Genomic DNA, 21,066 nt, shown 5'->3' with positions numbered 1-21,066 from the left:
ATCCTAAGAAGTTTTTGGATCCATGTGCAGCTTCTGGGCACATTTTGATTATTTCCTGGGTTTCATGTGCCAGCCATAGTGCTTTCTACCAGGCAGTGCCGGCCCTGAGACAACTGCCTCAGGCGGCAGGATTCACAGGGGCAAGAAATCCCAATGCAAATTCCCACCCACTTTGTTCATGACCAAAATCTTCAGTCATCCTTTCTTCCCTGGAAAGGAGGGGAGCACCATTTTGTGATTTGCCTCAGGTGCCAAAATGTATTGGGCCAGCCTTACTACCAGAGGTCTGCGATGTGCTGCTCTCCAGTTGCTTTAGATTACAACTCCCATCATCTTTTACCATTGTCCATGCTGGCTGGAGCTGAAGGGGTCCCTGCCCTGTACTGTCTCAGGCCAGGCCTGCCTAAAGTTAGCCAAGCTTCAAGGGTGGCTGGTTGCAAGCAGAGAGGGCTACAACTAGAATCAGGAAGGCGGTTGCCGGGGAAGAGGTCTCAGAAGCCCTGCCATTCTTGCGAAAACTCTCTGTGCGGACCTGTGGATTCAGACCACTAGCTGCCTTAGGAAGACATTGCGCAGCAGCCTTGAACAATGCTCCCTGATTTTCCTTGCAAACTCTCCATGCAAAACCTGACAATAATAGCCAGGAAGCCACTGGAACTTGGATCGCTTTCTGTCATAGTAAAGTCGTAGCCAAATCTAGTTTCAAAGAAGAGGAAGCTGAGCAATAACAGTGAAGAAACAGACGTGAGCAAATTTATTTTTGAAAAAAATGTGGAAGAAAAAAATCTGCTTTGGTTTCTAGAGAGGCGGGAGTTTTTCAGTGATGAATCTGAGGAAAGTCAGTGGAAAGACCGCATTGGGCAAGCTTGGCTGTTTCCATGTTCTTAGCTTTGTTTACTAAATACAAATTGAAATGCTAAATGAGATAATTGTCTAGGGCAGTGGTGGGGAACGGGATCCAGCTGGCAGGCCAGATCTTATCGTTCTGACATCCTGTGGCCCAAGTATGACAGGAGAACAAAGTTGACCCCTGTCCATCACCTGGTGGTGACGACAGCTATGAAGAGAGCAATGCAAGCCTTGGCAATCGGCTGGCCTTCAGGTCCTGCACATACTCCAATGGCCAAGTGATTTTCAGGGCTGGCACTACACCTTGCATGGAGCTATACATGCCCCTTGGGCCTAGTCACAACTTCACCTGCCCCATATATGACACCAAGCACAGGGCAGGTAGATATGGCTTGGCCAAAGCAACCTTGTGAGAGCCAGATGGGGAGGCCTAACTATGCTTGCAGACCAGAGATTTCCCCCGTTCTGCTCTAGGGCACCAGGAAATTTTCCAATGCACATGGAACATTTGCAGTGTAAATTACTGAAACTTGCCCAGGAAAGATTCTGGAAAACCCACATTGTTGACCAGAACACAGCTTGAAGGCCATAGCTGTAGAGAACATTTCTACTTTGGAACAAACTACCACCACCAAAAAAAAAGTACTAAAGTATTTTGGACAACGAAACATATGGACATATTCATTTTCACTTATGAACAAATAGGACCAGATGTTGATGGTCTTGCATTCACAGCTGAACCTTTGTTCAATCTATGGAGACAGACGGGGTGGCAGCGATTCCGTGCCCTGCCCTCCCACTCCTTTTACCTCTTAACTATGTTCTCAAGTCGTTGAATTTATGGAGACTGTGGGCTGAAAAGATGTAGGAGGGGAGAGGGGGAAATAGACTAATTATATCCCCACACCCATTCTGAAATTTGGGAGGGGACCAGTCTCCCCTATAATTACACCCACGGAGATGTGAATTAATAGTTTCTGTGTGTTCAGCATGTTGAGCTGCAGCTCAGGGTCAGCTTGACCAATCTGCATGTTCTTGGTTCTTACACTATTATTACCATTCCACGTCAAATTACACGGTGACATTCAAAGATGTCTAGGATGCCAGAGCCTAATATTTCTCTCAAATGTCAGTGGTATCTCAAGGACACCTGCGTGAGTCATCAGGTTCAGCCCCTCCCCAGAAGCAGGAATCTTTCTTAGAAATACTTACTTCAAAAGACTAATCAGTGACCTTGGCTGGAAGTGATCTCACTGGCTCAGGGACTGAACTCATCCATGCCTAGTCAACAAAACCTAGACCTGGTTTTCCATGGAAGGGTTAGTTGTGTTTGTGAAAAGACCATGATGGAATGTTGCCTCCAATTTCACTGCCCCATGGGGGGCAGAACTCTTTCAGCTAAGGGGGCATGTAGAGCGAGGACTCAAAACTCAAAACATGACTTCTGTCGCTTGACTGCTGGCAGCCACCATGTTGAATTCTCCTTAATATATCTCCCAGCAGGAAGCTATGTCATGACACAACGTTGTTCCAAGGAGCATTCTGGGTAGGAAATGGTGGCCTCTATGGGTGGCTACCTGAATACATCCCACTAGCATCCTTCCAGAGGCATTATGGAGGGGGGGGGGACATGGCATCCGGCGGCAGCTGGCCATCAGGAAGAGACAAAAAACAACGAAGAACAAAAAGTGAAACACAGTGTGCCGCAGCTAATAGACCACCCCATGCAAACTCTGAACTGTATTCTCTATCAAAACTGGCCCTCTGATTTGGGGGCGGGGGTTCACAGCCCTGTTCTTGAATTTTGCACAAAGTTTTACAAAGCACTACTTTGGAATGTACCACTTCAACTGCAGTTGATGGGTCACAAATGGGATGTGAATGAGATCAGCTGAGGGCTTCTGTTCAAGGTTCAATCAGGATTTGACACCCCCTCCTTTCCATCTGAAGGCAGCCCTGTTCAGGGAAGTTTTTAATATGTGACATTTTAGTGTATTTTTCATCTTTGTTGGAAGCTGCCCAGAGTGGCTGGGGAAACCCAGCCAGATGGGCGGGGTACAAATAATAAATTATTATTATTATTATTATTATTATTATTATTATTATTATTATTATTGGATATTGGAGTGCTTCCTGTCACATGATCACATTGTGGACTTCCCTGTTCCTGTGTGCCATTCCAGTGGAGGCCACTGGCAGGGCAAACTCAACGCGATAGCAGTGCAAGATGAGGAAACCTAGATATCATAGCAGTGGACCAGACAACTCGCCAGTGATAGCCATTTTCAAGCACATACCTGTGGTGGCTGTAACACACAGCCCAGTTCTTTAAAAGCTCTGAGGATGGAGAGTCTTAAATTGCTCAGAATGGTCACCCCATTTCATCCTGAGGTCTACATTCCCTTGTTGGTCAAAAAAAGCCAGCAAAATAACCTACCCTTTAGTAAAAGGTAAAGGTACCCCTGCCCGTACGGGCCAGTCTTGCCAGACTCTAGGGTTGTGCGCTCATCTCACTCTATAGGCCAGGAGCCAGCACTGTCCGCAGACACTTCCGGGTCACGTGGCCAGCGTGACAAGCTGCAACTGGCAAGCCAGCGCAGCACACGGAACGTCGTTTACCTTCCCGCTAGTAAGCGGTCCCTATTTATCTACTTGCACCCAGGGGTGCTTTTGAACTGCTAGGTTGGCAGGCGCTGGGACCGAGCGACGGGAGCGCACCCCGCCGCGGGGATTCGAACCGCCGACCTTTTGATCGGCAAGTCCTAGGCGCTGAGGCTTTTACCCACAGCGCCACCCGGGTCCCTTAACCTACCCTTTACCCCAGCCTTATTGCCAATTCTCAAAAGAAAAAAAAACCTGACAAGTCTCCAATCTTTTGTCATATCAAGCACTTCCAGTTTTTCATGTCCGTCTTTCCTCATATGATTCACAAGTTTCAGGAAAATGTGGAAATTCTAGTGCTGGGAATTTCATTGGAAGTTCATATGGGGTCATGCAGTAACTTGCTGATGTCATAAGTGCTGGGTTCCCCTTCCAGTTGTTGTTTTGATGGTGGCGATGATGACATATCTTTTTGCCCGGGCTTTCCCTGGATCCCCAAATATCTGTTTTCGTTCCTTCCATATGCTCTCTTGTCTTTTTATATTGCTGTTCTATTGGTTTTAGGTTGTAGTTTGGTTTTAATGATATATTGCTTGTTTGTCTTAGACCGTACACGGCTCAGAGATTTTTGAACTAGGAAGCGGGTTAGAAATGATTTTATCTAAAACAAGTGCTGACATTGTTTTGTGAATTGCCTCCCACATATGTTTCCCAGGGTGACTTGCAGGCAGTTCGAATCCCCACACCCAGGTAAGTTCCCGTTGCTCTGTCCCAGCTCCTGCCAACATAGCAGTTCAAAAGCACATCAGTGCAAGTAGATAAATAGGTACTGCTGTGGTGGGAAGGTAAACAGTGTTTCCGTACGCTCTGGTTTCTAAGTTACTTAACTAACTGAACAATCACGTTGGTTCTGCTCCCAACAAAAGTCCTGCCCTCCCCCACTGAGTTCTGCCCCCCCCCAAACAAAAATCCTGGCTACGCCCATGTCATCTACCCTTTCAACTTTACAGGCAAATCCTTAAAAACACCTGAAATGTTTTTTTTTAAAAAAAAAAAAAACATACGAGAACTGAGGAAGGGTTGAAAACACACACAAAAAGAACACCTAAAGCAGAAACTTTTTCAATGAACCGGGAAATTTGTGAACATGTGTGTCACACACAGGAGGACTTGACAACTATTACATGGAATTCTTGTTGTTCATGAGGAAATAAAGCTCTGGATCGAAAAGGGCCGCAGAAGTAACCAAAGCAATAACACACTGCAAAATTCAGATTAATTCAAGTGGTGATTATTTGCATTTTTGTGTAAATTGATAGCCTAGTCTTATAAAATGTATTAAATTCCAGTGTAAAGTACAAATTTATGCACAGTTTTTAATGGGCGTGAGGAGATTCTAAGAACACACATTACAAACCACATAACACAGAGAAGTATGTGCCACCCAGCAAAACTCTACTGCATGTTTAATTAAAAGCTTCTTCCATGTGGTGCCTGGCTGTAATTGCTTCCTGTTCATCATGCCCAAAAAATATTGATGAATTGCCCCTGAATTGCCCCACTTAATTCCTTAGTTCCAGGGGCTTTAATTACTGTTTCCTCTCACAGCTTTTATTTTTATTGCTCTACATGGTGAAAAAGCAAAATTAACAACAGACAACAATAACTAAAGCAGGGAATACAGGGAGGCTAATTAAGAGACAATTCAATAATACCATATCCCCCACTGGTCAGGAGTAATTATAGGGGCAGGAGCCACAATAAGAAAGCTTCTAATTAAGAACTACTTAATTAGTCGTTGTAAAAACTTCTGTTTAATTTAAAGAACTAGCACCTCAGTTTGCTTTTCCCCTCTTCTCTGCTTGTTCCTTGCTGCTCCCTTCTGTGTCATGACTTCTAGACTGTAAGTCTGTTGCTCTGGGAACCTTTTTGGCTCTCCCTCTCTATATAAATAAATAAAAATAACCAAAAACTCAGAAGTTCTGAAAATCCACACTATGAAAGCAACTACTGGAACAGTGGGTGGTTGTTCTGGATTCATTAATCTAGAACTGGAGTGTGCTTTTCTGTGCACAATGTAAAATGAACACATACTGAATCAAAACTAGGAGGTTTTATAAACCCAGTACAGTGGTACCTTGGTTTTAGAACAGCTAAGTTTATGAACAACTTGGAAACAGAATGCTGCAAATGCGAAAGTAGGTGCTCCGGTTTGTGAACTTTGCCTTGGAAGCGGAACATATTCTGCTTCCTGTTGAGTCTGTCGGCTGTTGTGTCCTGAGCACCCATGCAACGCAGAGGTAATATTTGGAGCTTTTGTTTTTGCTAACTTTTGCATTTCTGTTTGTGTGGCTTTTTCCTTTTTTTGACTGTGGCTTGTTCTTTGTTTTAGGGGACTGACTTGTGATTGCGGCTTGTGGCCTCGTTTTTGTGACTGTGGCTTGTGACTTCGTTTTTGTGACTTGTTTTTATGACTCTATGGAACCCAGTTCAGCTACTGATTGATTGATTGATTGATTGATTGTGTGACTGCAGAAATGGATAAAAGCCCCCCATCCAAACAATGACTATCATCAGTGCAGCCAAGAAAAAATCATCATCATCTACAATACTGTCCTATTTATTTTATAGTACAGTACATTGATTATTGCTTTCATTTTATGCATCAGTGGTTTTGTTAGATAGTAAAATTCATGTTAAATTGCTGTTTTGGGGTTGTTTTTAAAAGTCTGGAACGGATTAATCCATTTTGCATTGCTTTCTATGGGGAAGCGCGCCTTGGTTTTGGAATGGACTTCTGGAACAGATCAAGTTTGAGAACCAAGGTACCACTGTATGGCATTGCACTAGTTTTTTGCAAAGGTCTACGGACTGCAAGATGTGCCTTCAGAGGGGCCGCTGATATTCTTGAGAGGGGTCTCAAAGTGGGGAAACGAGAGTTAACCGAAAAGATGTCTCCACGTTCCACAGCTAGTATACTAAACTGAAACACTGGAAATAAATTATGTTCCGAGAATAAATCCCCAACACCCAATGCATTATTCAAATCAAACAGATTTGCATAACCGTGTTGCTTGCTTAGAGGTCGCTTGGTCAAGGAAGATGAATGAAGTAATCCTCAAACCGATGTCGGATGGAGAGCAAGTGGGTATTCAGACATGTTTAAAAAAGGTAAGGGACCCCTGACCGTTAAGTCCAGTCGCAGACGACTCTGGGGTTGCGGTGCTCATCTCGCTTTACTGGCCAAGAGAGCCGGCATTTGACCGCAGTTTTTCCAGGTCATGTGGCCAGCAGGACTAAGCTGCTTCTGGCGCAACGGAACACTGAAACTGCTAGGTTGGCAGGAGCTGGGACAGAGCAATGGGAGCTCACCCCGTCGCAGGGATTCGAACCGCCGACCTTCCGATCAGCAAGCCCAAGAGGCTCTGTGGTTTAGACCACAGCGCCACCCGCGTCCTGTTCAGACACGTACACACCCACAAATACCACAAGCTTGGGTGCTGTGTTATGACTGCTGTGCCTCCAAATTGGGGCTACCCAAAAAGAAAATGGAGGTGCCACTGTCATGCTTGAGGGAACCACAAGGTTTGTCGGAATAGAAGCATTCTTTACGACAAAAGGTCGAAGAGAAGAGGAAAAAAAAAACAGAAAAGCCAAATGGGACTTGAACCTGTTCAATGACGGCAGGATGCTGGGAGTCTGTTGAACTGGAGGAAGCAGGCGGACAGAAAACCAACCAGAATAGAAGAGAGTGTAATGGATAATCTCTGGGTTGTAGAATCATAGTTGGAAGGGACCCCAAGGGTCATCTAGTCCAACCCCCTGCAATGCAGGGATCTCAACTAAGGCATCTATGAGAGCTGGCCATCCAACCTCTGCTTAAAAACTTCCAGTGAAGGAGAGTCCATCACTTTCAGAGGGAGTCGGCTCTACTGTCAAACAGCTCTTACCTCCAGGAAGTTCCTCCTGATGTCTTGAACTCGAGCACTCAACTGGGCAACCTCTTATTTCACTTGCTATGTTGCATGCACAGTTGAGCACTTTTTCAACAAATATGGGGCGGCAGGCAACAAATTAGGTCCCCCAGGGTAAGGATAGATAGATAGCTAGATAGCTAGATAGATCGGAGACCAGCTTATAAAACACACTTGGGGGTACAGTCACAGAAGGAAAACAAACAATTAAAACCATGTACAACAAAAAATTTAAAAACAATGTACAACGATAAACTACCGCAGGGAGCAGACCCAGAGTCACCCATAAAACCAAGTTTGGGGATTTTCTTAACAAACTAATTTGAGTTGGGGGATGGTCTGCACCTACAAATCTGTACACAGAATCTGGCGACCATCCGGATCATCTTCTGATCTTTGCCTAACAGGAAAAGGTCGATTTTTTGTTTTTCTGGGAGGTTAGCGAGCCTCACCAGTAGGGGCTCAATGGTCTCACTACGTGCCTCTTCATAAAAGGGACATCTACAGAACAAGTGCTCTGGGCTTCCTATATCCCCCAATGAACAGGCGCAAAGTCTCTGAGCGTATGGGACTTTTTTAAAGGCTCCTTCCAGGACTGGCGAGGGCAGAGCCGAGCTTCTGGTGAGTGTAAAGGCCCTTCTTGCATTTTTGGATACCAGAAAGAAGAGATATGCTGCCGGGGCGGCTATATATCTCTCGCTTTCTCCAATTTTACCCCCCCAGGGTAAGGACTTTTGACAGCTCAGTGGAATATTCCCCCTTTCTTCTCACCCTGTGTACCCCCTAAATCTGTTCTGGAGGTTCCCCAAAACCACTGGAACAGATTTGGGGGGGGGAGCATAGAGCAATGGCAGGGGGTGGGGGAGTTCCCCTGTGCAAATGGAAATCCTTGCTCTAGCAGATCTACATCATTTGATACTACCCAGCTGTGTCCTCCTCACTCAGCTCTAGAACTCAAAAGACAGGGCTGTCCGTCTGAATGACTGCCCTTGAAGAGGGCATATTTAGAATAATAGATTCACAGCATTGTAGACCTGGAAGGGACCTTGAGGGTCATCTATCCCAACCCCCTGCCATGCAGGAATCTTGTTGCCCAGCACAGGACTTGAACCCACTGCCCTGAGATTAAGAATTTCCATGCTCTTCCAACTGAGCTATATTTGCTGGAGCACATAAAAGCTTTGCAATCAAAGCTTCAAAAAGCATCCTTTAGCACCAGTCTGAGCCATCGACAAGACCCACAACAAAGGGATTCAGGGGGTGTGATAGTTTTGTGGTGAAATCCATCGCTACAGTGTGGTTTCAGCCATGCAATGTGTGTAGAGAGAAAATGCTGACTCTAGCATGAACGCAGTGGGAAAGTGATTAGGTCCCACAACAGGCTGAAACGGAGAGATATGAAGACCCTCCATGGGGTAAAATATCAGGAACAACCACAGCTCTACTCTTCAGAGGCCCTAATTGACTTCTTTGACGACAAACTTAAATGCTATTGTAGGATCGGGGCAATGACATGAATTTCCATGCTTCCTTCGCTAGGAACATCACTGTACACCTGAACGAAGTGCAGTTTCAGAGATCTGAATTCAGATTTCAATCCCAGCTGCAGGGATTTAACAACAGAAAGACGTTCTTCTGTAGCGCAACTGCTTTTTTTTCTTTTTATAAGAATTTATTAAGACTTTTCATAATACGTTACCAAAAAAAACCACAGAAAAGAAGAGAAGAGAAAAAGAAGAATACAAAGTCCTCTCTCACAGGTAAATCTTAACTCTTACACCACTCAGAAAGCGGTGAATTCTCCCAGCTCTCACCTGGGAGCTTCCCTAGCCTCCCATTCTGGGAGATCTTCTCTCCCCTGCTTCTCACACCAACCATCCATCACCTTCACAATTCAAAGTGTTGGTGCTGACCTTTAAAGCCCTAAACGGCCTCGGTCCAGTATACCTGAAGGAGCGTCTCCACCCCCATCGTTCTGCCAGGACACTGAGGTCCAGCGCCGAGGGCCTTCTGGCGGTTCCCTTGCTGCAAGAAACCAAGTTACAGGGAACCAGGCAGAGGGCCTTCTCAGTAGTGGCGCCCGCCCTGTGGAACGCCCTCCCACCAGATGTCAAAGAGAAAAACAACTACCAGACTTTTAGAAGACATCTGAAGGCAGCCCTGTTTAGGGAAGCTTTTAATGTTTGATGCATTACTGTATTTTAATATTTTGTTGGAAGCTGCCCAGAGTGGCTGGGGAAGCCCAGCCAGATGAGCGGGGTATAAATAATGTTGTTGTTGTTGTTATCTTCATAGTGCAACTGTTCAAAGGGCCTCACAGGCATTGAGTTGGTTCGCACAACATGCTAAGCCAAACCTCGTTTCTTTTTGGGCCACAGCTTGTAGAGGCAGTTTGGTCCAGTTCAGAGGCAGTCCCAGTTCAAACAACACACTAAACCAAACCTGGCATGGCAGCAAAAAAGGATTCAGGGTTGCGAGATCATCTCCCAGAGCTTGTAATGTCCACTTACTGTAGACAAATGGGCCGAAGAGTCAAGAGAGACACTTCCTTAAGGCACCTTGGTGAGCTCATGGCAGAGGTGACATTTGAAGCAGCAACCTAGCTGTGATTTAGGCATCCCAGCTGGCCTTTCCAAAGCTTACAGAGGTCCTTTCCAAATCTACAATTCCTTGATTCTATGGCTTCTGAATTGATAACTATGCTTTAGACACTATGTTATGCCAGTTCTCAGTTTCATTTAATTTATTTTTTGCATGCATGCTACTGAACTGTACTAATTTCTGGTGAATGCTGGTCTTCTGCCTAGCAGTAGAGGGTTGTCAGATGCACTTATTTAGGCTCCAATGTTATGTTTTCTTGCTTGGCTGTTGAAACTAACTCTGCAAGCATGCACAGGGCTCCGGAAGTCCTTCAACTTACTGCCAGTGAATGCCATGTAATCAGAGCAATTGTAAGAACATATTTATTACCCTGAAATGTGAAAAAAATATAATACGGGGGCTGCAAGGGAATCTATATTTTGGAAATGGAGGCTCTCTCAGGTAATGATGGGGGGAAAACTTTGGTTCGGTTTGTAGTTTACAATACGCAAAGCAAAACAGATCCATCTTTTGAAATCTGCACTTTGCTGAATTTGCATTGTAGTTCTCCAGCCCAAAATGTGTATATCAGGGGAAAGTATGAATTAAAATACACATATTCTTAAAAAATAACATTTAAAATGCATTATATTAGGGGGAATTGCTTGCAAACAAAAATGCTTGCAAAAAAAGAAGAAGAAATCTGCTCTAAAATTCTGATGAATTTTCATTAGGACAGTCTTTAACAAACCAAAAAAGCAAAATGATGTGGAAATGTGGCAGAGTGGACTTAACACAAGACTGAAATAATGAGAAACTGGGAGAAACAGAAATCGACAGTTTTGTCGAACTTTATTCTTGGGGGATAAATACCACTGGACTCGGGACTAACCCATTCAACTGCCGTCTTAAGCCTCTGTGCGTATATTCCCTGTGTGTTCCTGCACTTAACCCTTGCTACACCTGCTTCTTCCTCTGCCCCCCCCCCTATGTTTTTAGCTCCCCTTTAGAAGGAGCAACCTCCTTGCTTGCCTGTGTTGCACAGGAAAGCAGCACATATAATGACAGCACTGTAAATAATATTGCTAATAACGTCAACAGCAACACTAAAAGACTTGCTTGTTTGGCTCGTGCACCATCTCTCTACGACGCGAACTGATTTTGTCAAAAAATACAGAGAACCTAGAGCTACCGCCCACATTTCACCTAGAGCAACAGTGAAAGCAAAATCCGGATAGTTTCTCATGCAAAAGATGCGAGGAATTTGGGAGGGAAAAGAGTTCTGTAAAGACTAGTAAACATTCGTGGGGTGGCAGTGGCAGTTGGACTTCCTGCATTTCGCAAAGCAATCACTGGATTTTTCCTAAAGTGATATTCAAGGCGAATTTTGAGCTTCTTCCTCAGTTAAATTTCAAGGAACAGCTAGCAACGTTTTCCAGCAAAGTTTGAGGGAAATGTTAACAATGGGTGTTTGTGTACAAACATGATAAACACATTGGTTTTGTGTGTGTGTGTGTGTGTGTGCGCGCGCAATTTCTTAACAGATATCCATGAGACGAATGTGCCTCAGAAATCCCTAGAGTGACAAAAAGTTCAGTGTCCCTAACCTTGGTGTGATTTAAGGAAACCCACAGTCCAACCATCAATGGATTGTTTAAACAATCTGTACTCCAGTCAAAGCAATTCCTACAAGACTGATGATATCAAGCTGCTCTTTACTAAAGAAACTGAACAACGCACTATTCCCAAAAGGCCATATAGCAGTTTTCCACGAAGATTTCAGGTACGTATTATGCAGAAGAAGAAAAAAGCAAATGTATACATCCTGGCTAAGGAAGGGGAACAATTCAATTCCATTTACATTTAAAAGTGAACCTGCCTAATTTGTACTTTACAGAACAATACACAAACTGAAACACAGCCATCTTTTTAATTAAAAATATTCACACCTCTGAATTTTTCAGGGCACTTCTCCAAGCAAGTAATCTGTACAAAAATGCATATAATGGACTGCGTGCATCTAGTATTATTGACAGCATACAAAAATAAGTTATATTCGGGGGGGAATGCTTTCTAAAAACGTTTTTATCAGGGGAATTGCACGCAAAACTTCAGGAGTAATTTGATGGTGAACTTTCACAAGGAAATTTTTCTTTTAAAAGAAAAAGAAAACAGATGTAGAAATCTTAAGAATGGAAAAATGGGAAACATAGATTGACAGATTTGTTCATCTCAAATCCTGACCTCATTCAGGGCTCATTCAGCTATGAGAGGCAAGAGGTTAAACTGATAGACGATCAAGCACATCGCTGCGATTTCTATGTTACCATAAGGTATAAAACATTATTTTCACCATGATGATCCAGAGAATGTTAGCAACATTATTTTTTTAAACCAACATACACCTAAGTCTGCAGTCCTATGCACACTTACTTGGGGCCTACTTCTGAGTAGACACACACAGGTTGAACTGTGAAAAGACAAAGATGAGTACCTCATCTGTTTCCTAGTATCTGATTTGCAAAAAGGGGGAAAAAGCCACACAAAAGTTGCAGAAAGCTATTCACAGGATATTCCGTCCTGAGTTTCGGATCACAGTGACACAATGGTTATAAGATAGTTTCTTGTTTTCCGTACATAATGACAGACTTCTTCCCTGAGAGCAGTGGAACCAGTCGCTCTGAGTGGCTTTTAAAACTACAGCCCTGAGCATCCGCAACATTAAATTCCAGGGTAAGTCTTTACTCAACATGTTTGTTGAGGCACAAAGGAGCATAAAGGCGACCGTCAGATATACGAATCAAACCCTGTGCAAAAGGGAGATTCAAACACAGCTGAAAGAAACAATCTTTTCGGATACGAAAATCCAGCATGCCCAAACTCACAGTAAGGCACTAAAACAACAAGGTATGTCCATGCCACATTTTAGCAGCCAAAAAAGAAAAGAAAAAGAAGATTGAAAATAATGTATTGAATCCAAAGTGGGGGGGAAACATGCAAAAATTGAAGATGCTGTTACTATCTGCTGGGTTGACGGCAAGCCAAGACGCCAGTGTGTTTTGGAAGGATTTAAGAAGCACTAAAAAGACAGGAGAGAGAATCACAGCTTCTCCTTTGAATAGCAATTAACAAAACATGTTGGCTGTGATAGACTGTAAAACAGAACAGCAAACCGAAACACGCTATGGCACTTCAGGCAGACTGGAAACATTTTTTTAATTAACCAAATTAGCCTCTGTACAGAGAAGACAGGATGCTTCCTTGTGATTAAATAAACTTGGAAGCACGGAAAATAATAAACTCCAAGCACCCTTTCTCGGGGAAAAAGCGAAGCAGGAGAGAGAGAGAGAGAGAGAGAGAGAGAGGAGACTAGCCTGACCTACCTCCGCAACTCTTTCCTCCTCCTTTCCCCTGGAGCCTTCAGTCGTAAAAACGTGCTGTTCTGTTTTAGAAAGACATCTGCAAAAAGGCATTCTCCCCGTGCGTCTGCAGCAGAACGCAGTAGCTTGTCCCTCATTTGAAAGAGGAAAGTTAAGCCCTTCTAGGAGCGGTTTGAAGGATTCCTTCCCACCACTCCCTCTAAACCAAAAGAATTTGGCAGCCAGCCCTGGCTGTCCACCTGTACGAAAGGCTTAACAGTGCGCGGGGGAAGCTAGTGCCTGTTTTGGATGCTCCCTTCTCAGCAACTGCCTTCTTCTTCTGAAAAGACTTTCTCTCTCTTCCCTCCTTTCTTCTTAAAGAAAGGCAGGCTCTTGCCCAGGCTTCTGCCATCTAAGCAGCAGTTTTGCAAACCGAGAGAGCACAGGCTCCGAATAACTAACTAGACAAACGGCAGATTTAAAAGGCAGATATAGTTAAAACATAATTAAATTAGGGGAAAATGCAATCAGTAACACCTTAACTATTAAGAATACATTCCTTCTGTGCAAATTTAAAAGGCATCCGTGGATCACAGAGAGCTTGATTTACACACACACATGCAATATGCCATAAAATATCTATGCCATGCAAGGTTTCAACCTACTGTACTGCAATATATAGTGAACTGGGTTTGGGGTATGTGTTTAGAGGGGAGCACGGAGGAGATTGTTTGATGTAGGTTTGCCTCTGCTAACCTGGTTACAGATTACAGTGGTACCTCAGGTTAAGTACTTAATTTGTTCCGGAGGTCTGTTCTTAACCTGAAGCACCACTTTAGCTAATGGGCCCTCCTGCTGCCACTGCGCCGCCAGAGCACGATTTCTGTTCTCATTCTGAAGCAAAGTTCTTAACCTGAAGCACTATTTCTGGGTTAGTGGAGTCTGAAACCTGAAGCATATGTAACCTGAAGCGTATGTAACCTGAGGTACCACTGTACTGGTTACAGGGAACCAGGCAGAGGGCCTTCTTGGTAGTGGCACCTGCCCTGTGGAACACCCTCCCACCAGAGGAAAACAACTACCAGACTTTTAGAAGACATCTGAAGGCAGCCCTGTTTAGGGAAGCTTTTAATGTTTAATAGACTATTGCATTTTAATATTCTGTTGGAATCCGCCCAGAGTGGCTGGGGAATAAATAAATTATTATTAGTATTATTATTATTATGCCTTCCAGAGGTTTTGACTACAACTCCCATCACCCTGGCTAGTCCAAAACGTCTGGAGGGTTTAGCGAAGGCAGATACAGGGCATTTTAAGGGTAGTAGATTTGGGACGTTGACAGCGTGTGAAACGGCAGTTGCGGAGGGATCTAGCCAGTTGGAAGAAGGAGAGGAAAAATGGGTGAGGAGGGTAGAGGCGATTATCTGGGCAGGAATGTGTGTAGGAGATTACTAGTTCTAACTCCATCCATCCCAGGCTGAATTCCTGCACGTAAGGGACTGAACCCCTAGCCTGATAGCTTGATAGCACATGCCATGCTATTATTAATATATATAATACAACTGCAGTAAAATGAAGTGGTAGAATCCTGTGGTGGTAGAACAACAGACCCTCCAAGTGTCCCTATTTTCCAAGGACTGTCCTGGATTTACAGAAGCCGTCCTGGTTTCTGATTTGATCCTGGAATGTCTCACTTTTCCTTAAAGGTAAAGGACCCCTGACAGTTAAGTCCAGTCGCGAACGACTCTGGAGTTGCGGTGCTCATCTCGCTTTATTGGCCGAGGGAGCCGGCGTACAGCTTCCAGGTCATGTGGCCAGCATGACTAAGCTACTTCTGGAGAAACTAGAGCAGCGGATGGAAACGCCGTTTACCTTACCTATTTATCTACTTGCACTTTGACATGCTTTTTAACTGCTAGGTTGGCAGGAGCTGAGACCGAGCAATGAGAGCTCACCCCGTCGCGGGGATTCAAACCGCCGACCTTCCAATCGCCAAGCCCTAGGCTCAGTGGTTTAGACCACAACGCCACCCACACCCCACTTAAGACATCCCTATTTTCATCAGAGAAATGTTGGAAGGTATGGAATAGATAGTGCCACTACATGTTTTGGAAGTCTTTACCACATGTGCATTACCACATTTTTTAAAAAAAGAAAATACCCTTTAAAAGCAGCAACAAACCAAGGAGAAATTAGCTCAGCTGCTTCCCTCTTGTGCTAGATTCTACTTCCAGGACAAGGGTGATTTGCTTTGCTTTTAAATCTAAGGGTTGCCATATGTCCTCTTTTTCCAGGACACCTCCTCTTTTTCATGGGTATGTAAAATGAGAGTCATCATAGCGATCCACAGTTAAAAATTGAAGCCGGCAAATGTGTCCTCTTTGTTGCTCTTCAAAATATGGCAACCCTAAATCTCCAGTCTGCCATATTCTGTTCTACTACCTCAGGTGCAAATTACCTCTCAATTCCCATCTGCATGCTTGGGCAGCCAGCTTTCAGCTTCCGAGCTATCAACTTGGAAGATCCCCATTGAAATCCCGAATTTACTATGACCCATTCTTTGGGTGCCTTTAGGCATGTCTCCCCTACTCCCCCTTCCCCGCCCTCAGCCTCAGTCCTCCTACCTGCCAAATGGGAGCAATAATATTAATCGAATTTATGAGGTTGCTGTAAGGACTGCCGAGATCTGAATACTCTAAAACGTCCCCTGGAAAGGCTAAGTTTGATTACCCTTATCGACGACACCCAAAACTTTATCCAGCCCAAGTTTTCTGCTTGCTAAGGGCAGAGCTCCAGAAATACGACCAACCAATTCAAATGACGAACAAGCCGCAATCTGCGTGCTGACAAGTTGGGCGAGGCTTTACTTTAATTGCAGAAGTTGAATGCTTAGGGGAATTATTATTATATTTTTTTTATAAAAAAAGGTTTTGGAATCCTTTGGTTTCTGAACGTCCTCTCCCACCTTTCTCCTACGATCCCACACCCAACCCGCTATCAGCAACTTCTCTGGCTACTGGCTTTCTAAAGGAGTGTCTGGGTACATTAATCAGCAGAGCCAGTGCAAACCATATGCCTGCCCCGAGATAAGGTCCGAGCAAAATCTGGGCCATGTCCAGTAAATGCCAATCTACCCAGCCTTGGAAATGAAGAAGAAAAAAGAAAATTGCCTCCCAGTGTTTTCCCGGTTATATCGCCCTCAGAGGAATACACCCTTGTGTATATCTTCTCTTCCACCTCCCAGTTTGAGCCCCCACTGATCATGATTTCTGGGAGGAGAGTAAGTGTAGAAAGAACAGAAGGCTAGCATCGTAAAGTTGACCATGGGAGGAGACAAGCTGAAGGGCAAAACCCCTGTAATAACCAGCCAAATGGCAGGAAAGGTCTCCCCTTAAGGGGCTGCAACATGGAAGATGGAGCAAGCTTGTTTTCTTTCTTTCTTTTTTAACGTTCTTGTGTTACATATGTATACACTGTCATATTACATTACATGACTTAAAGGTAAAGGTAAAGGGACCCCTGACCATTAGGTCCAGTAGTGGCGGACTCTGGGGTCTCGCTTTATTGGCCGAGGGAGTCGGTGTACAGCTTCCAGGTCATGTGGCCAGCATGACTAAGCCGCTTCTGGCGAATCAGAGCAGCACACGGAAACACCGTTTACCTTCCTGCTGGAGTGGTACCTATTTATCTACTTGCACTTTGATGTGCTTTTGAACTGCTAGGTTGGCAAGAGCAGGGACCGAGCAACGGGAGCTCACCCTGTCGCTGGGATTCAAACCACCGACCTTCTGATCGGCAGGTCCTAGGCTCTGTGGTTTAACCCACAATGCCACCTGCCATCCCATTACATGACTTATGATAGTATAATTTCCAACATATATACAAAATTTATATACCTAAAGAAAGGGAGGGGGGAGAAAACAAAGACAAAAACTATTCCAAAATCATATATGTACCAACACTACAAACTTCCTGTCAATCACGTTGTACATTCCTTCTTTACAAATGAATGTACTCTTACTATTGTATATTTCTTTACATTTTATCTAATACATTCCTATATCAATATGTACCCTTAATCTTATTTCTCAACTCAATTTCTCTTCAACATCAATAAAATACTAGCATAGATAGCAAACCTTTACTGTATTTTTTGAACATATATCTTTTATCTATTCCACTTTTCCATAAATTTTTGTTTTGAGTTGCCTCTCAGGCTGTTTGTCAACTGCGCCATTTCAGCAAATTCTTGTACCTTGTTATGCTAATTCGTTATTGTCGGGACTTCTTCTTCCTTCCGCCCCTTTGCCACCAAAGTCTGAGCTGCAGCCATTGCATATAAGAATACCTTCCTAAAGGCCTTCGGGAGCAAGCTTGTTTTCTGCTGTCCCAGAGGGTAGAGCCCGAACCAACAGAATCAAAACACAGGGAAGGAGATTCAGATTAAACGTTGGTAAGAACTTTCTGGTGGCAAGAGCTGTTCGACAGTGGAATGCAGACTTCTGCTGAAATGGCGAAAATAGCTGCCAGACGAAGAGGGTATAATGGCGAAACGTTTAAAGAGGAATACCTAGACAGCATCTTAAAAAGCAGAGACATCACCTTGCCAACAAAGGTCCGTATAGTTAAAGCTATGGTTTTCCCAGTAGTGATGTATGGAAGTGAGAGATGGATCATAAAGAAGGCTGATCGCTGAAGAATTGATGCTTTTGAATTATGGTGCTGGAGGAGACTCTTGAGAGTCCCATGGACTGCAAGAAGATCAAACCTCTCCATTCTGAAGGAAATCAGCCCTGAGTGCTCACTGGAACGACAGATCATGAAGCTGAGGCTCCAGTACTTTGGCCACATCATGAGAAGAGAAGACTCCCTGGAAAAGACCCTGATATTGGGAAAGATGGAGGACACAAGGAGAAGGGGACGACAGAGGACGAGATGGTTGGACAGTGTTCTCGAAGCTACCAGCATGAGTTTGACCAAACTGCGGGAGGCAGTGGAAGACAGGAGTGCCTGGCGTGCTCTGGTCCAGGGGGTCACGAAGAGTCGGACATGACTAAACGACTAAACAACAACAACAGAGACCATTGATGGATTAGCTATCAAAGTATCACCCATACATGAAGTCAAAGGCAGGATTTGAAATAGAATCAGTGGATTACTGAAAGATCTCAGAATAGCAAAGTTCAGATAGTAAAAGCACATGTATTGTAAAACAGCTAATAAAAAGAAGTAAAAAACAAACAATAGGAAAGGAGGGGTGGAAAGTCAAGAAGAAAGTTATGTTGATTAATTTTTTTTGTATAATATGGTAAATGTTTTGGAATATTTTTTTTGAGATTTAATAAAATTTTAATAGATACAGTGGACGCTCGGGGTGCGAATGTGATCCATGTGGGATGCACGTTCGCAATCTGCAGCGTTCGCAACCCGCGTCTGCGCACGCGCGGGTTGAGATTCGGCGCTTCTGCACATGTGCAAAGCGCAATTTAGGACTTCTGTGCATGCACGACTGCCGAAACCCGGAAGTAACCCGTTCCAGTACCGAAAAAACGCAACCTGAAGTGGCTGTAACCCGAGGTATGACTATATTGCTGTTTTTCTATAAAAGGAGGCGCAGGAACTCCCACTTTTTAAAGGGGCAGCCTATATAATCTGGCAAGTAGTACAGTGGTAGTACAGTGGTACCTCGGGTTAAGTACTTAATTCATTCCAGAGGTCCGTACTTAACCTGAAACTGTTCTTAACCTGAAGCACCACTTTAGCTAATGGGGCCTCCTGCTGCCGCCACGCCACCGGAGCACAATTTCTGTTCTCATCCTGAAGCAAAGTTCTTAACCCGAGGTAATATTTCTGGGTTAGCGGAGTCTGTAACCTGAAGCGTCTGTAACCTGAAGCGTATGTAACCCAAGATACCACTGTAATCGCTGTCAACTTTTCTTTTCCAGCCTGCAATTATTTTTCCAGCCGTCATTATTTTTCCAGCATGTGAAAAAACCACGCAACAATCACATCATTAATTATGTTATTACATGTGGCTACAGCTTTGGGCTTCCCCCAATGAATCCTGGGAAGTGTAGTTTGTTAAAGGTGCTGAGAGTTACTAGCAGATTCCCTGTTCGCCTCCCAGAGTTCCCTGGGAAGAGGGATTTCTTTTAGAAGTCCGCTCACCCCTTGGGGGTGCAGGCTGGGACCTGGGCTCTGCCAGGGAGCGGAGCTGATGGAGCCAACAGTGGGCTTCCCTTGGAGCCGCCCCTTGCCCATTTCAGCACCCTACACCTGGGGCTCAGCCTGTTTGTTCCTGTGCCAGGTTTCCCCACCCGCGCACCCTCAGTTTAAGCTGATAGTCAATGACTTTGCTATGGCTATGGTGGTCGCCGTTCTTTATGGGGCCAGGAAGGAATTTGCCCGGTGGTTTTGCCTACCTCATAGCAATTGTCACAACTGCTTGGGCATTGGGGCAATCCTTTGTTTTGGACAGAGAGGAGGTTGTAGTCTCCGCCTGCCCCTCCAAACCCTGGGGTATCCCATTAAAGGGATCGGGGGGAGTGGCCATGTCCTGTGCCCAGGGGGGCCAGGGCCAAAGGCACTCCCCCCAACAGCAGTCCCTGTGGGGGGTCACCCTATTGGATGTAAGTCTTAGGAACCCACACCTGGAATGACCACATGTCACTTCGGGCGGGCAGGCTGGAAGTATTTAGATTACCCCATGCCCAAGCCAAACCTCTTTTGTCTTTACAGTGGTACCTCAGGTCAAGAACTTAATTCGTTCCAGAGGTCCGTTCTTAACCTGAAACTGTTCTCAACCTGAGGTACCACTTTAGCTAATGGGGCCTCCCACTGCCGCCACACAATTTCTGTTCTCATCCTGAAGCAAAGTTCTTAACCCTAGGTACTATTTCTGGGTTAGCGGAGTCTGTAACCTGAAGCGTCTGTTACCCAAGGTACCACTGTATTCAATAAAGTTGGGCCTGTTTTGACCCCAAACCAGTCTTATTGGTCTTTTCTTTCTATGCGTTGGGGATATGGGGAGCCCGATGCCTGGTCCTGAACCACTCTGCGAATTGTTACTCTGTGAGGGGAATAGGAACCTCCTAAAAATTATCAGCACCCTTAACAAAGCACAGTTCACAAAATTATTTGGGGGAAGCTGTCACTGCTGGAAATGATATGATACTGCTTTAAATGTATAGTATGGACAGGGCCTTAAAGATTTCAGCAGTCTAAGAAAAAACTCCCCATCATTTTCCTGAGTTGAACTGAGCCACTGATGTATCTTCTGCTTATAGTCACAAAACTTTATTTCCTTCCTTCTTTCTTCCCTCCGCCTCTTTTTGCTGCAGGCAAACATTTAATATTGCTTCTCCCGAACTAAAATATCCAGCTGACCCGATTTCCTCCCTCTGCTGCCATCCTCCGTATTACGTCTCAAATGTGCTCCAAGACTGAGAATGTATTGACCGAGTTCCAGTTGGAAATTAAACTCTTTATGGCCTTCCTACAAATCCAATGAAAATTATATACATGTCCGTGAAGAAAATATGCTACAGTCAAAGGCCGGCTCTTCTAATCGGCCACATTGCACCACCTGTTGTTTAATAGATGACCTGTCTTAGCAATCCGGCAGAACGGTGCATTTTTCACTCCAGGTTCGAAACGAAAAGACGTGGGTTTTATGCACTTCTAAGTAGAAGTTGCTGATAGCT

The 21,066-nt window shown here is 44.5% G+C and overlaps 1 protein-coding gene across 3 annotated transcripts in view; it reads right to left on the bottom strand.

Annotated features, from left to right (window-relative positions):
• Window positions 1-21,066, bottom strand: part of ZBTB7C (zinc finger and BTB domain containing 7C) — a 250,850-nt gene that overhangs the window by 82,369 nt on the left and 147,415 nt on the right. Inside the window, exon 1 of one of the 3 annotated variants that reach the window (XM_083402875.1) lies at window positions 13,388-13,708. The exons of 1 other annotated variant lie outside the window; for it this stretch is intronic. In XM_083402875.1, coding sequence (XP_083259001.1) covers window positions 13,388-13,521 — 134 coding nt within the window. In that variant the 5' untranslated portion in view covers window positions 13,522-13,708. Of the gene's footprint in view, window positions 1-13,387; window positions 13,709-21,066 lie in introns of those variants that run through there. One more of the 3 variants, XM_083402876.1, reaches the window with a different exon arrangement.

The sequence above is a fragment of the Podarcis tiliguerta genome, assembly GCF_965153285.1.
Source record: "Podarcis tiliguerta genome assembly, chromosome: 11".
Taxonomy (NCBI): domain Eukaryota; kingdom Metazoa; phylum Chordata; class Lepidosauria; order Squamata; family Lacertidae; genus Podarcis; species Podarcis tiliguerta.
The sequence above is the reverse complement of the archived record's forward strand: the minus strand, read 5'-3'. Positions and strand labels throughout refer to the sequence as shown.